Source organism: Homalodisca vitripennis, unplaced genomic scaffold (genome assembly GCF_021130785.1).
Source record: "Homalodisca vitripennis isolate AUS2020 unplaced genomic scaffold, UT_GWSS_2.1 ScUCBcl_3638;HRSCAF=9292, whole genome shotgun sequence".
In the NCBI taxonomy this organism is placed as follows: domain Eukaryota; kingdom Metazoa; phylum Arthropoda; class Insecta; order Hemiptera; family Cicadellidae; genus Homalodisca; species Homalodisca vitripennis.
This window is the reverse complement of record NW_025779743.1, coordinates 8806-24587: the sequence shown is the minus strand read 5'-3', so window position 1 is coordinate 24587 and position 15782 is coordinate 8806. Positions and strand designations below refer to the sequence as shown.

The 15782-nt window shown below is 32.9% G+C and overlaps 2 protein-coding genes across 2 annotated transcripts; both read left to right on the top strand.

Moving 5' to 3' along the window:
* Positions 1-1892: 1892 nt before the first annotated feature.
* Positions 1893-13618, top strand: LOC124372604 (glucose dehydrogenase [FAD, quinone]-like). Its single transcript, XM_046831009.1, has 2 exons — positions 1893-2193; positions 12976-13618. Exons 1-2 carry the CDS (start codon positions 2135-2137, stop codon positions 13616-13618), a joined length of 702 nt encoding a protein of 233 aa, XP_046686965.1. The 5' UTR covers positions 1893-2134.
* LOC124372603 (choline dehydrogenase, mitochondrial-like) lies at positions 13595-15414 on the top strand. The gene has a single exon (XM_046831007.1). The coding sequence runs from the start codon at positions 13678-13680 to the stop codon at positions 14866-14868; it is 1191 nt and encodes a 396-aa protein (XP_046686963.1). The 5' UTR covers positions 13595-13677; the 3' UTR covers positions 14869-15414.
* Positions 15415-15782: the final 368 nt, after the last annotated feature.

Here is a 15782-nt window from a genome sequence, read left to right as displayed (position 1 = left end):
CACCTTTATGCAGTTTTGAGATGGGAGTGTATGTAGCACATTCGTGATGACTTGAAAGGCTTGCGTGATAGCTTGGTTGTTGTTGGTGGGGGGTCTATATATTCCCAGTATGAATACACTGAATTTTTTTAGTAAGTTGGACTGTAACTGCAGACATTTCACATACCAAAGGGATGCTGTGATGTTCAATGTTTATTCCATGTATTTCGCTATCCAATGTTTTGTGCTTAAAGATGGCTACTCCACCCTTTATATTGTCCTCCCTGCAAACAGAAGAAACCAACTCATAGTTGATTAAACGAGTGTTACACATTTTGTCAAAGTTTTGGCCGTGCTCTGTAATTACAACTACATGGGGATTCAGAGAATAGAGAAGGTGATTGAAGCGGTCTATTTTGTTACTTATTCGGTCAGCATTTTGGTGGAAGATGACCAAGGATTTTGTGGTTTGGGAGTCTGATCTGATCCCAACCTCACAGTTGTTATGATGATCCATAAAATGGGGTTAAAAGTGTACTTAAGTTGATTGTGAGAGAGAAAAGGGGTTGGACTTGGTCTGTTTACATCAGTAAGTTACATCAATATATGTTGAGAAATAGACTATTTCTGAAGAATGCAATACCTTAATATCTGCTCTAAAAGATAGTATATAAAATTACTAACAATCCCTCTGACTCACTTGTATCTACATATTTTATAAAAAATTGTATAATTTGGAAATTAAGGAGTTGATAAGCAATACTGCACAAAATATGTTGCCAGTGAAAAGGTAGGTTCATATTACAGAATTAATATGGCAAATTACAAATTTGAACACTGCATTTTTCTTGGTGATCTTAATGTAATGATAATTTAAAAACAGGTTTTATTATGTTTATACTTATAATAAACAATAATTAAAAATAATTAATATGTCAAATGGTCTCATTCACATTTAAAATATTAAACATGAATTCAAAACTATACAAAATGGTAAGTAACTTTAAAAACATAATAAAAACATAATAACAAAAACATAAACATAATATGGTAAAAACATATTATTAATACAACAAATTAAATGCGAGACTGATGTTAAGTCACTGTATAGAGTTTTAATATATTCCATACGTAATGCAAGCACTGCATATATGTTAGAGTTAAGATTTACCATCTTGATGTAATATTTATTATAGTAGATAGAAGTGAAATACAATTCTGCTACATTTTCCTGATATTAGAATTCACTAAAACTGTGATCAATTTACTCAATTAACAGCAAAAATGAAAAGAACATTAATAGTTCTAATAAACAAAAAACAATTCTAATACTAATAACACTGGTAATTCAATCTACATTGTCATTTTATTCATCTTAATTTATTAAGAGTTACTTCAAATCTGTTGTATTAATTTACAATTTAGAATTCCAAACAGTGTCCTGTAACAGGTTTTGCTAAGGTTGCGTTAAACATACAGACAGAAATTACATTTTTCCAGCCCTCCAAGTAATAGGTTTAGCTACTGCTCAACCAATTATTACCCATTCATTTCAAAATGTGGAAAATTTTAATAATGGCACAGAAAAAAGATTCAAAAACATTAATTATATAAATACATCAAGTATGGTACATTAATCATTTAAAACATATGAATACAATCGTTAAAAAGAAAAATTCAGTTTATAATATTTAATTTCTTACTCATTCTGAGAGTGTAAAAAGTGATCCACTGATCTACTCAGTTAAATTAGAATACAATGGTACATGGTTTAAAACTGATCTCTAAGCTATTTCTTTAGCTAGGCGATGTTTTTTCAAAGGGTAGTTAGTACAGTGTTATTATCTGTCAATGTCAAGTGCTCCTGAGCAGTGCCACTTTAATCTTTGTGTGCTCTATCTCTGTCACATTTTTGATTAAGTTTTATGACAGCATTGCATTTATTATTTCATAGAAGAGAGACTAGTTTAGACTGGTTTCTACTAAACATCCATCGAATTGCACCATTGTATGTAAGAAACAACTCTGATTATGTTGGCATCTGACTTCACACTTCAATCTTATCTTATCTCAACCTTTCTCCTTTAAATCTGGACTTGTTTTCTTTATGTTAGAAATGTGTTATTGAATCTGTTTAATAAACACATTTTGAAATATGTTTTGTGCAAGTTTAGCTGTATTGCTGTTATGCTGCACCATCTGCTACAGTGCTGTGTAAGTACATAAAATGTATTAATAATTACTTTGAAGAACATCAATAAGAATAAAATATATTTTTGGCATCATTGTTTAAATATTGCTTACAAATCAATTGCCATGATTTGTGCATGAATAAATGTGATGTAAACTGAAGTGCAGATAATTAAAAAAACTACCTCACTAGCATGTTCAGATCACACCCTAAACCAATTACAAGAGGAGTCCCACAGCGATCTGTACTAGGACCCATCCTGTTCATTCTGCTGACTAACGATTTCCCAGCCCTAATTGAAAACAACAGTACCAGCTGCACAATGTACACAAATGATACAACTCTCCTTTTAAGAAATGGCTCAGCTGAAGAATTGTATAATAACTCTGTTTATTCTCTACAAAATGCCATCGCCTACAGCAAATTAAATGACTTGGCGACAAATCCTGACAAAACTACACAAGTGCATTTTAGCAAGAAAAAAGTCCAACCTGCAAGCATCCCCAATATATTAGTGCTTAATCAGACTAAGTTTTTAGGTGTACGGCCTCACCTGGACAGATCACATAAACTACATTTGCAGAAAGATCAGTACAGGTATCTACATTGTTAAACGTATCAAATGGGTTAGCACTCTGGAAGCGGCGAAAGTAGCCTACTATGCATTAGTAGAGTCTCACATTAGATACAGCCTCATAATCTGGGGTCTTTATTAGGGAACCTTAAGAGAGTGCTTGTACTACAAAAGAAGCAGTCAGGACCCTTGCAAACCTTGAGCCCCTGCAAAGCTACCGAGAGGCCTACCAGACCCTACTTACAGTACTTGCACTCTAGATCTATGAAGCGATCTTACACGTCGACAAATTACACCTGCAGACTCACATGGACGTCCACAATTACCCCACACGCCATGCCTCAAGGCTTACCATTCCGCAACACAGAACAGCCCTCTTTGAAAAAAAACCATCATACATAGGCCGAAAATTTAAAAACCTCCTTCCAGACTTCCCCCGAAACCTGACAGGCGACAGACTGAAGAACTCGCTTAGAGAATTTCTGCTTAAGAAACCTGGGGGTATTAAATGAATGAGATGATCTAAATTGGACACATCCACACTTGTTTCGACACATGGGATCACCAACTTGAGGCAAATAATTAACTTGACACATCTGAACAACGACATACTGTATGGTGGCCAATAGTGGGGCTATGGAATAGACTCTGACATCTGGTCTTCTAAACTGCCAGTGTTGGTTTCGGAGTATATTATTCCATTACCATCTATTTGCTGTCCATACTTTAGAGTTAATCATATCCACATAATAATCGCTTTTGGCTCATTACTAATTCATAATAAAAATTACTCTTCACTTACTTCTTTACACACTTCTTTCACTTCTTCTTTTAGTCGAATTTACTTTTTTATTTTGTTTAATTTACACATGTGGGCATTCCTTCTGATATAAGTTTTGTCAATAATGTTAAATCGTATTATACAATATTAAGTTTTCTTGCCTTATTTTAAATGTCTGTTTTTATGTGTCTTATTGTGTTAATTATGATGTAATTATAAATGAGTAGTCCATTTCCAAAACCAGCTTTCCGTCAAAAAAATCGAAATTGAGATAATGGTTGCCATGGTAATTTTAGTGAATTTGCTACCGTTTTGAAATATTTTCAAGTTGCAAAACCTGCTAAAACAGCAAGAAAATTGGATTTAAAAATTGATTTCATTTCCAAAACCTGTTATTTACACTCAAGCTTCAGTATCAAAACCTGTTATTTATTCCTCCATCTTTACTGTTCCAAAGCCTGTTATATATCAATAAATGTAAATGGCGTCAAAGTAAAACATTTCCAAAACCAGATATTTTGTTCACTCATATGATTAGGCGCATTTCAAAATGAAGTTTTTGCACTCTTATAAAATAATTATTTGAGTGAAGGAGAGATCGAGCAAATAAGGGTCTGCAGAACTGCATTTTTGGGAATAATACAAGAAGGGCGTGATCGCTTACAAAGGTTATGTAAAAAATATCTGCAAACAGGTGAGGTTCCCCAAGAAACACGAGGAGGTGCCCGTCAAGTTGACAAGTTCCAAAAAAAGGGAAGCTGTAATAGACTTTATAAAAACATTCCAGCCGATTCAGAATCATTACTCAAGGGGGAAAATTAAAATACGTCAATATCTACTAAGTGAACTATCAGTAAAAAAAATGTGGGAGATGTATACAGCTAGGGAAAAAGATGAAAATCTTTGCGTTGAATATGAATTTTTTAGGAATGTTTTCAATGAAAATTTTAATATTAGTTTTCATGCCCCGTATAGTGACAAATGCTCTACTTGCACTAGTCTTGAGAATAAGCTGAACTTAGAACGCAACAAAGAAGAACGAGACAATCTAAAGCTGCAACTTCTTGCTCACAAAAGAAGAGCTGATACATTTTTTAATGCATTGCAAGAAAAGAAAGAAAATGTGTTAATCTTAAGTTATGACTGCCAAAAAAATTTAGTTCTTCCTAAAATACCAGATCAGGAAGCATATTATCGACGCCAGAGGTATTTGTACAATTTCACAGTTGTTGAAGGAGATTCAAAAGCCAATTTAAATAAGGAAAACACTTTTGCTTATGTATGGTGTGAAAATGAATATGTAAGGGATCAGTTCAAATTGCTTCTGCCCTGAACCATAGACTGTGTTCTACAGATATGAATGGGATCACATCTGTCCATCTCTTTTCCGACGGTTGTGGTGGCCAAAATAAAAATAGCACTATAATATTCATGCTGTCTGACTGGTTATTAAATACAGCTCCACAACACGTCAAAGAAGTCGTTCTCTTTTTTACCATCGTTGGCCATTCGTTTATCCCACCTGACAGGGTTTTCGGAATCCTTGAGCGACAGTTCAAAAGTAATAGTGTTATTGAAAATCCTGATAAATATCTTGAAATGTTCCGGAAAGTTACAACAGTTATTCAACTTGGAGAAAACTGTGAGGTTATTGATTGGAAACAGTCTTTAGATGAAGTTTTGAAGAGGACGACTGACTGGCATTTTCAATTCCAAAAGTCAAAAAGATTTTTTTTAGAAGAAACAAAACGTTGACAACTGTTTTGGTTCGAGGAGAACCTTTTTATAATTTTAAAAGTGGGAAGTGCAAAACTCTATGCAGAAGAGGAAAAACTTTGAAGAATATACAATCAGAAAAGGTGAGCAAAGGAATTCCTGTAAAATCCGCCTGATGATGTGAAACGACTTCTAGAACTTCATTTTGGAGAAGAATGGAGCCAAAACGAACTTTTGCAATACTATTCAAATGTATTTGTTCAGCAAGCCAACTTAAATACACCTATTGAGCATGAAGATATTGACTTCGATTTAATGGAGGATGAAGATGAAGTGGTTGCATAGAAACCTTTTTACATTGATGTTGTGGACAGTAAAGTGACATTTTCATGATGTTGTTGGTTAAAGTTCTTTTTAATTACTTTTTATTTTTATATTCTCGTTAAGTCTTCACAACCATGAAAGGGCACTATTAAAATAAAATCATCAAGTCTTTTGTAATTATTAATAAATATGAATAAAATTAAAATTTGTCACAGGTAATTTATTTATTCAAACCCTTTTTAACTGTTTTTGGAAATTAAAATCATTTTAACTGGTTTTGGAAATGTACCAAAAAACAAAATGGCTTCTTGTACAGTTGCAAAACCAGTTATATTCATTATCATTTCCAAAACCAGCTATATCCAAAACTCAATATTTAATTACTAAAAAACAAAAGTCTTGTGATTATACAGACTTTGTTAAATAAAAAAGGACATTTTTCTAAACTTTTGGTGAAAAAATCAAAAAGATATGTTAATTAGTAATGTTTTTATACGTTTTTAATGAATACTGTAAAATTACAAAAATTCTAAATAACAGGTTTTGGAAATGGCCTACTCAAATGAAAGAATAAATTTGACTTGAGTGTATTATCGATGGAGAAGTGTTCTCAGTCTGTGACAGAGTCAGATTTCAGACGCTGCACAAAGCACAAGGTGAAATTTAGTTAAACTTAACATTCACATGTTAAGTTTTAAGATTAACCGATTTTTTTTAAGATTTAACCGGCTCATTAGGACTTATAGTTTCCAGCGCATCAACCTAACCTTATTGTACATCCCAGTTGCTGTAGTAGAGCCTTCCTACTCCTGTACCTTCAATGAAACAGGAGTTTCTGCCATTACCTGGCTATGAAGCTCCAAATAGGATCCTAACGTCAAGGATCTCATAATCCACAATGATAATTGCGAAAGATAAATGAACTGACAGCATAACTTGTAATTCAAAGATAGAAAAATATTACTACCTTAGAAAAAAATATAGGGTACCAAGCTCAAATGCTAAAAATAAAATAGATAAAGTAAATTAATTTTTTTTTAATATTTAAGGTTTTAAAGATAAACTGTCAATTCTTAAAAGTTTCTTAAATAGATCTGTCAAACTAGCATATAATTTGCATATATGACGTAATTATAATTGAAGGAATAAAATAGATTTGAGTGTATTATAGAAGAAGAAGTGTTCTCAGTCTGTGACAGTCAGATTTCAGACACTGCACAAAGCACAAGATGAAATGGAGTAAAACCTAACATTCACAATGAATCAACCCTTCCCGCCATATATGTTATGTGTAGAAATCTTAGTTGCTTCATCATTCTTTGAGATCGTGTCTAAAACATTATAATGCACTCAATTTTTCACCTGACAAAACAATGAGAAGTTGACATAGTTTGAGTTGTGATTTGCATATTTGAGCCATGTAATTAGAGAGAGATAAAGAATTATTATTATTAAGTATTATTGTTATCGTATATGACTAACAATTTAAAATTATCGGATCAAAGGATTAAAAAGAAGAGATATTTGCATATATTTCCACATTTATTTGTTTATGTTGAAGCATAACTAAATTGTAAATTATGCAAAAACTTTTATAAATATTGAAAGCCTTTTGAAGTCATGAATAGTGAAGAATTAAAAATTCTGAAATCTGAAATACTTTACAAGGAGGGATTATCACATTCCTCATAAATTCCATACATCTAAAGGAAGAACAAGATGTAGGAGCTTGAGATGTGTTAGATTGGTGGATGGGATTAGGAGTTTCTGTTAAGCACATCTAGAATATTGTATAGGCAATGGATAGGAAATGCAATCCCAACTGTTTTAAAAAAAAAACCTTTTAGTAGATGGGAAAAACTGTGTTGAAAAGGTTAGGATTGGAGTAGGCTATTAAGCCAATGGATTAGTATAATTGTCACCTGTACCACCAGGTAGGTTTACTAAGGCAACAAGGAGTTCCATCCATGCCCTTGTAACTTATAACATAGTAACTAGGGCTGTCAAGTCGGACAGTACAGAAGCTAAGTAGTAATGTAGAAGATAGGCTTAAATTAGTTTGCTGCGAGCCCCACGTTGCTGTGCCAATTTGCTGCGTATCGGTATTCAATGTTGTTGAGGACCCACGTTGTTGTGCGCCATTTTGCTGCGGATCGCGTTGGTCGCCATCTTGCTCAAGATCTGCCCAATGCTAGCTGTGTCCTTTTACTACGGTCCTCTCGTTTGTTTGAAGATTCTGCCACGTTCCAGACCCACGTTTGTTGTCCCAATTTTCTCCCAATCGGTATTCAAAATGTGCTCCCTCTCATTGGTTATGTAAATTACTTCGTGTTGGCTAACTCATATTATTCCAAGTTGATACCAAATAACTATCAAAATTCAATGTCTGTGGTGTTGTTGATATCACCAACAACAAGTCTAATATCTATGTCAGGTTTTTAAATAGATTGAATAATGGTTAAAAAACTCAATATCACTCCGTTAAAGTTCCTATCACACTTCTTTATAGATGGGATTCTCAAATAAAAGTCAAAGCAAACGACCCTGATGTCAATTTATTTTATATTACACTGTCCATACATATATAATTCCACTCACCTTGCTTTGATAACTTGAGAATCTAACATAACATCCCATCCCTTACTAAAACTTCAATACACCATAATACAGTTTCCTATTAATTTTATCACTACTGTCCCAGGAGGATCCACATGAGCACAACCTCCTTGCTTCAAGTCTAGAAAGAGAAAAAGGAATCTCCGTATAAAACTACGCATACCGACTCAAAACAATACTCATACCCTCTCCCGTTCAAATCAGCGTCTTCACGATTAAATATAATTTCATTCTTTTCTTATAATTGTCGAAATTTATCACGTTCACTATAATTAATCAATTTAAGTCTTTCTATTTTCTTTTATTATTTTTCCAAAGCTTTTTATTAAAATTTTTAGCAACATGTGCTTTATGACGTCATCAATATGCAAGTCATTTTATCCCACAATTGGCTTTTCTGCGTAATTTTATTTAGTACTTTTGTAAAACACGAATTTTGGTTATGTTTAATTCATTTTAATTAATTAAATTTGTTTCCGTATAAAGTTTTAATATATTTCTCCGTTATTAATTGAATAATCTCAATTCCGACAACATGTGATTCACTGACGTCACAGTCTGCCGATTCACTGATGTCACAGTCTGCTAATTCCCCGCGAATATTCAAATGTCGTAATTTGACCTGTTACAGGTTTCTTATTGTAATTACTTTATTAAAAATTCACAGCAACAAAAATGTAAAATGTTTTCTTTATTTTGTGAGGCTTATTGGTTACAAGACTCTCTTCATAAGAGACTTCAAAAGGTGAGTATTTATAGCATACATGGTGTTTCATGAAGTAAAAATCTGACATTGTCACAGACTTTAATCATAGAATCTGGTGTCTATGTGCCTGAAGAGATAAAGAAGTCGGTGGCAAAAAAGCAGAAAACAGACTTTTTGCATTATTTCGACATCAGACTCAGACACTTATACTACAAAATCAAGTGCCGTCAAAATGAAGAGGTATTCTCATTGTATCAGGTGTATAATTGAGTACAATTTGATGTTTTAGATATAATCCCAAAGCACAGCAGAGCAACCAAGTCTTTTACACATAACATAGGTATGAAGGGTTCATTCATTGTGAATGTTAAGTTCGGCTGATCTCAGATGTTGCACTAAGTAGAAGAGAAAAATGGAGTTGGACTCAATATTTAGGTTTTAAATACTAGTTGCTGTGAATTTGCGATATAGTGATTACACACTAAGTGATATTTGTAAGTTGATGTGATAACTTTTCTAAAACAAGATAGGAAGCTCTAGAGTTTCCTTCCGTGTGATAAGAATTGTCATCTATATAATAATATTGAAAATATACAATATTTCTAACAAGACTCGTCAAAGAACAATCCAAAAAAGTATTACAAGGGCTTCATATAATACATATAAAGCATAATGTCTCTCCAAACCACCAGCTAGGTATGTCAAAGACCATTGTGGAAAGAATAATGCTCATGGGAACGATAGCTGCTATCAGCAAGTAACATCAAATTGGATCACCTCAGTCCTCATCATGCGGTAGGCGACTGTCTTTGGCTGTTATTGCTGTCAGTTCCCACAGCAATAAACACATGGTGTTTTTTCATAGAGGAAAGAGTAATGATGTTTGTTGACATGTTTAGTTTGATATTATTTGTGGTTGTTCTGTGAAAGTTTATCATGAAGTGATTGATAATACAATAACTAACTATGTTTTCCTGTGAAGTTTATGGTTGTAGCAACTGCGACTGCATAACCAAAGATACAAACATTAGATGTTATAAATTTCCAAACTCAGCTAATTTCCTAAAAAATGGCTTGTTGCTTGTAAACAATGATCACAAGAGCATAGACAGTTATTTTTTTAGAACATATTAATATTAAAAAAGCTGTTCACTACACGGGTGAATTTCATCAGTTGATTGCTCTGCTACAATTTTTCACCAAGTAAATTTAAACCTCTTAGAATCCAACCCGAAACATCTTTGGATCTCAACAAATGTTGCTGGGAAAGAGGGGGTAATTAGGGACTAACCAATAAACTGACAAGTACAAGTCTGGATCTTGCAGAATATACTTGAAGTATTTTCAAATTGTGGGAGTGTGTGTTCATTTAGATCATTCTTTTGTGTGGTATGAGTGTTGATATTATTTTCCAAGGACATCATATCAAAATAGTCAACTCTTCTTGTTGATACTGTACAATGTCTAGCTAAAACACATGTAGATAAAACCTTCAATACTGGTTAGTACTAAGAGAAAGAGACTACTCTCAATGTGTCTTATAATGAGTTATCTTTATGTTTTTTTGTTCTCTCTTTCATTTTAAAAATGTATTCTTGGAGCACCATTCTTGTGAAATCGTCAATATTCACTGTACTCTTGGGATCTAGTTATGAACCATTTAAGGTTTGGAACAATAACTTTAAAAGAATGTTTAGCAATAATGTTAAGTTTTTAGTATTATTTGGTTTGTGTCATAATGCATACGGTATATAAGTTTTCCAGTTCATAATGTGTCAATACTTTGCATATACAATTAATTTCTTGAAATATTTTGGCTCCACTGTGAGTAGAAACACTAGAAGACAGATTTTAAACCGAGAAGGCTAAAATATTTCAAGAATATAATAGGTTAGCAAAGTTTTGATTCAGTTTGAACCAGAAAAACTTAAATATTACTTAGAGTTGAGGTTGATATATTACAATGAATGTATTGCTTAAAAAATTCTGTAATTAGAGTAAATAATTTGTTCACATTCATAACCCATTAGAGAAAACAAAAGTAATTTTTATTATATGCAAATGAGGGCTTGAAATTAATTTTAAAGTCTACGAATTTATACCCAAGTTTACAAAATATGAAAACATATACAGTGTAGTTGGAAAATAAATGCAATGAGATTATTCCAACTGTTTGTTTAGTTCTTCTGCTCTTCCCTTAGCTTCAAAAAGGTTTGAAAATGTTCATCGAGACAGATGTTAGATTAGATCAGATTTAACCGGCTCATTAGGACTTATAGTTTCCAGCGCATCAACCTAACCTTATTGTACATCCCAGTTGCTGTAGTAGAGCCTTCCTACTCCTGTACCTTCAATGAAACAGGAGTTTCTGCCATTACCTGGCTATGAAGCTCCAAATAGGATCCTAACGTCAAGGATCTCATAATCCACAATGATAATTGCGAAAGATAAATGAACTGACAGCATAACTTGTAATTCAAAGATAGAAAAATATTACTACCTTAGAAAAAAATATAGGGTACCAAGCTCAAATGCTAAAAATAAAATAGATAAAGTAAATTAATTTTTTTTTAATATTTAAGGTTTTAAAGATAAACTGTCAATTCTTAAAAGTTTCTTAAATAGATCTGTCAAACTAGCATATAATTTGCATATATGACGTAATTATAATTGAAGGAATAAAATAGATTTGAGTGTATTATAGAAGAAGAAGTGTTCTCAGTCTGTGACAGTCAGATTTCAGACACTGCACAAAGCACAAGATGAAATGGAGTAAAACCTAACATTCACAATGAATCAACCCTTCCCGCCATATATGTTATGTGTAGAAATCTTAGTTGCTTCATCATTCTTTGAGATCGTGTCTAAAACATTATAATGCACTCAATTTTTCACATGATAAGACAATGAGAAGTTGATATAGTTTTGAGTTGTGATTTGTATATTTGAGCCATGTAATCAGAAAGATGAAAAGGAAGTATTATTATTGTTACTGTATAGGAGTAACAATTAAAAATTATGGGACCAAAAGATTAAAAAAGAGATATTTGCATAAATGTAAAGTGAAAAAAACCCATTAAGTGACACCTCATTTGAAAGGGCTTGATAAAAGAAGAAGAACAGTGGAAACTAGCTTTCTATCTCAACCCAATACAAAATTGTAGCTCTTTAAATTAATAAGTTAAAAGCATGGATGAATCCTGCTCAACCTTCAATGGACAAAGATAGAAAAATTAAGCTCAGAACACCCCTCAAACATAAGCAAACCAATTACCCAAAATAGGCTTTTCGGGGGGCAGTTTAAAATGTTTAAGTTTAAAGTTACAGTGCACTAGTAATTACACTAATGTAAGCAATAAAACGGCTAAAACTTACTAACCTGCTTTATTCTTCTAAAAAGTTCACTTCTATTTCCAAGAAAGGTGTCCAGAGTTCCACCCCTCCATCTTTATCCATCTAATACTAAACCGTGTATCCATACTTTAAACTCACACTATGAATGAAATATGTGTTAAAAACTTCTACCATGTTAATCTTCAATCCTAATGTTCAACATTACAAAACTAGATCTAAGGACAGTGCTGTAGTTGGCCTACATATACTAAGTGAGATTGCAAATAGAAATTTAAAGATATATAATCCCTCAGACCTTTAACAAATAAACATCATAAATCACTCTTGTATGATATATTTTGTCATTGTTTTAAATAACCCTTTTTATTCACTAAATGAGTTATTTAGTTTTGATAATCTTATTTTTTAATGAATTTTAATATAGAAGTTGTTAAGTTGTTTGATTGATTTCTGTTTGTGTCCTGTTATTTTTGCATTTATAATTATATTTATATATTATATTCTTGTTAATTTATAGTCTATATTTATTTATTAACATGTTAACCTGTTGATGTCGTATATTGCAGTTGAGTCTTTTCTTTTTAGTACTATTTATCTAGACAAGAATCATAACCATCAACTTGAAATCAGTTGATTTACTTGCATAATAAGCTGACTTACAAACCAGTTTTGTGCACAATATGTGTAATGAATATAGTAAAACTTGTATAAGAACTGTCTTTTCATTGTTGTAGGGATCAGTGTGGCGAGACACATGAAACGTACTCTAATTGGCTTCATGAAGAAAATACTTGCTCAGATTCTCAAGATATTGGTGATTTTGGAAGTTCCCTGATTAAAGACATTTACACATCTGTCAAGAAGGCAGAATGTGATTTAGCCAATCCATCAGATTACCCTCCCCACTACAGTCCTCGGGAGGGAGAAGAGTTTGATTTCATCATCGTTGGTTCCGGCTCAGCGGGGGCTGTCATTGCCAACCGCTTGTCTGAGCTCTCAGAGTGGAACATACTCCTTCTTGAAGCTGGTGGTAACCCTACAAAAACTACTGAGATACCCGGTGTATACATGGCACTTTCTAAGTCTGAGTTGGATTGGCAATACCAAACAGATCAGTATGAGGATAACTGTCTCGGTATGATAAACAATAGTTGTAATATGCCAAGAGGAAAAGTGCTTGGAGGTACAAGTGCAATTAATGCCAATATTTATGTCAGAGGAAACTGGAGAGATTTTGATTCATGGGCAGCTGTAGGAAATGAAGGCTGGGATTATGAAAATGTTCTAAAATATTTCAAAAAATCAGAAAACATTAAAGCAAAAGAGGTTTTGAAAACTTCAAACTACCAAAATTACCATGGGGAAAATGGATTTTAACAGTAGATTCATGGAATGATTATGGATTAGATGGTTTAATCAATGTATTTGCGGAAGGAATGAAAGAACTTGGATATGACACTAATATGGATGTAAATGGAGAATCCCAAACTGGATTTGCAAAAGTGCAAGGTACAATTATTGATGGAAAACGTTGTAGTACTGCTAAAGCTTTCTTAAGTCCAATTAAGAACAGAACAAATCTAAAAATTTCTAAACACTCTTTAGTGACCAAGCTAATGGTGGATAAAACTACTAAGACTGCACATGGGGTGAAATTTTTGGATAAACAAGGTAAAGAGATCCAAGTCAGAGCAAGAAAGGAAGTCATTATTTCTGCTGGTGCTATAAACTCTCCACAGCTTCTAATGTTATCAGGAATAGGACCTAGAAAACATTTAGAAGAGTTGGGCATTGAGGTGATCCAAGATTTGCCTGTAGGTGAGAAACTACATGATCACATGATAATGGTAGGACTTGTGTTGTCTTTTAATTACACACGAGAAATCAAGTCAATTACCGATCATATGTATGACTTTCTGAAAACAAGTAACAGCAAATTATCAAGTATAGGTATGTTGGGGTACTCAACTTTTATAAATACGCTTGAAAACAAAATTGATTTTCCAGACATGCAGATACAACATGGTAACTTTGATGTGAATGATGTAAAATCACTTGCTTTAGCTTTAGATCGTTTTGGTCTTAGGGAAGAAATAAGTAAGCAGTATCATGAAATCAATTCCAAGAGATACATTGCACTGTTACTACCAACATTGCTTAGACCGGCCAGCACAGGTAAGATATTGCTTTCATCTACAGATCCCACTGACAAACCACAAATCATAACAGGATTCCTATCAAACAATGATGATTTTGAAACACTTTTGCGCACAACTGAGTTCATTTCAAAATTTTCCTCAACAAAAGCAATGAGGAAACTAGACACACAGTTTCATGAGATAGCTCCACCTGCTTGTACAGTTCATCCTTTATCATCAAGAGAGTTTAGAAAGTGTGCACTAAGACATCTTACATCGACCTGCTGGCATCAGACGTCCACATGCAAGATGGGACGTGACGGAGACCCCACTGCGGTAGTCAACCCCCAACTGCAGGTGAGAGGTGTGAGACAGCTGCGAGTGGCGGACGCTTCCATCATGCCTTCAGTTGTCAGTGGCAATATCAATGCGGCGGTCATCATGATTGGTGAGAAGGCAGCAGACTTGATCAAGGAAAGTTGGTTGTAGAAATATATGGTTACATCTTATCAAAACTGATGAAAAATGTGGTTACATCTTAATGTAATTACACAGGTTGGTGAATAAAAAAATTATATAAATTGTACAGACTTAACTAAAAAGTTCACAGTTTTCACTTTAACTACCATATTAACTATCACAGTTATTCATATATATATATTCGAGTATATATGAATATTGGAAAGTTTCCACCCAAAGAAGGCCATTTTGAATTTTGGATATACTGTAGTTAGAGTTAATTAGTAAGTAAAAAATTAAAGGCTGAACAATCACTCCCTTTACAATCTTGACAAAAAACTACAATAATTATTACAGCCCAATACTTTACAAAAGAAAAAAAAAAACAATCCTTTTCTCAGTGTGTTGCCTGTTTGCCTATTTCTTCTGTGAACTTTACCTTATGAATGGTAAAAATACCATATAAACTTCTACAATATTATATTTTTAGTACTTTTTTATGATTAATAGCAAGCAATGTACACACAGATATGATACAGAGCTGGAAAAAACTTGCAAATAAATAATAAATTGCTAAAAGTTGAATTCAAATCAAATCAAATATCCTTTATTTCCATCAGACATGTAACATGCATTGGATTGCGTCATAAATATTTTAAAAAAAACACATGTACAGTTTTGTATCTATAAAACTATTATTAATCAATTATTAATATTTATATATTATAAATAATCAATTATTAAAACTAATTAATTTTACATCATACAGACTATTTATTTCCAATAAATTCACTGAGGGTGTAGAAACATTTTTCTATTAAAAAAGCCTTCAGTGTTCTCTTAAAGACCATTATATCATTTACATTCTTTAGGTCCACAGGAAGAGAATTATAAAAAATTACGGCATTATAAAAACAGTGATGTTTGAAAAAAGAGGTTGCATG

Excerpts from the sequence above, each read along its gene's own strand:
- LOC124372604 (XM_046831009.1), top strand. The coding sequence starts at position 2,135 with ATGTTTTGTGCAAGTTTAGCTGTATTGCTGTTATGCTGCACCATCTGC. Across the intron at positions 2,194-12,975 it reads ACCATCTGCTACAGTGCTGT|GGATCAGTGTGGCGAGACAC; the intron begins GTAAGTACATAA and ends TCATTGTTGTAG.
- LOC124372603 (XM_046831007.1), top strand. The coding sequence starts at position 13,678 with ATGAAAGAACTTGGATATGACACTAATATGGATGTAAATGGAGAATCC.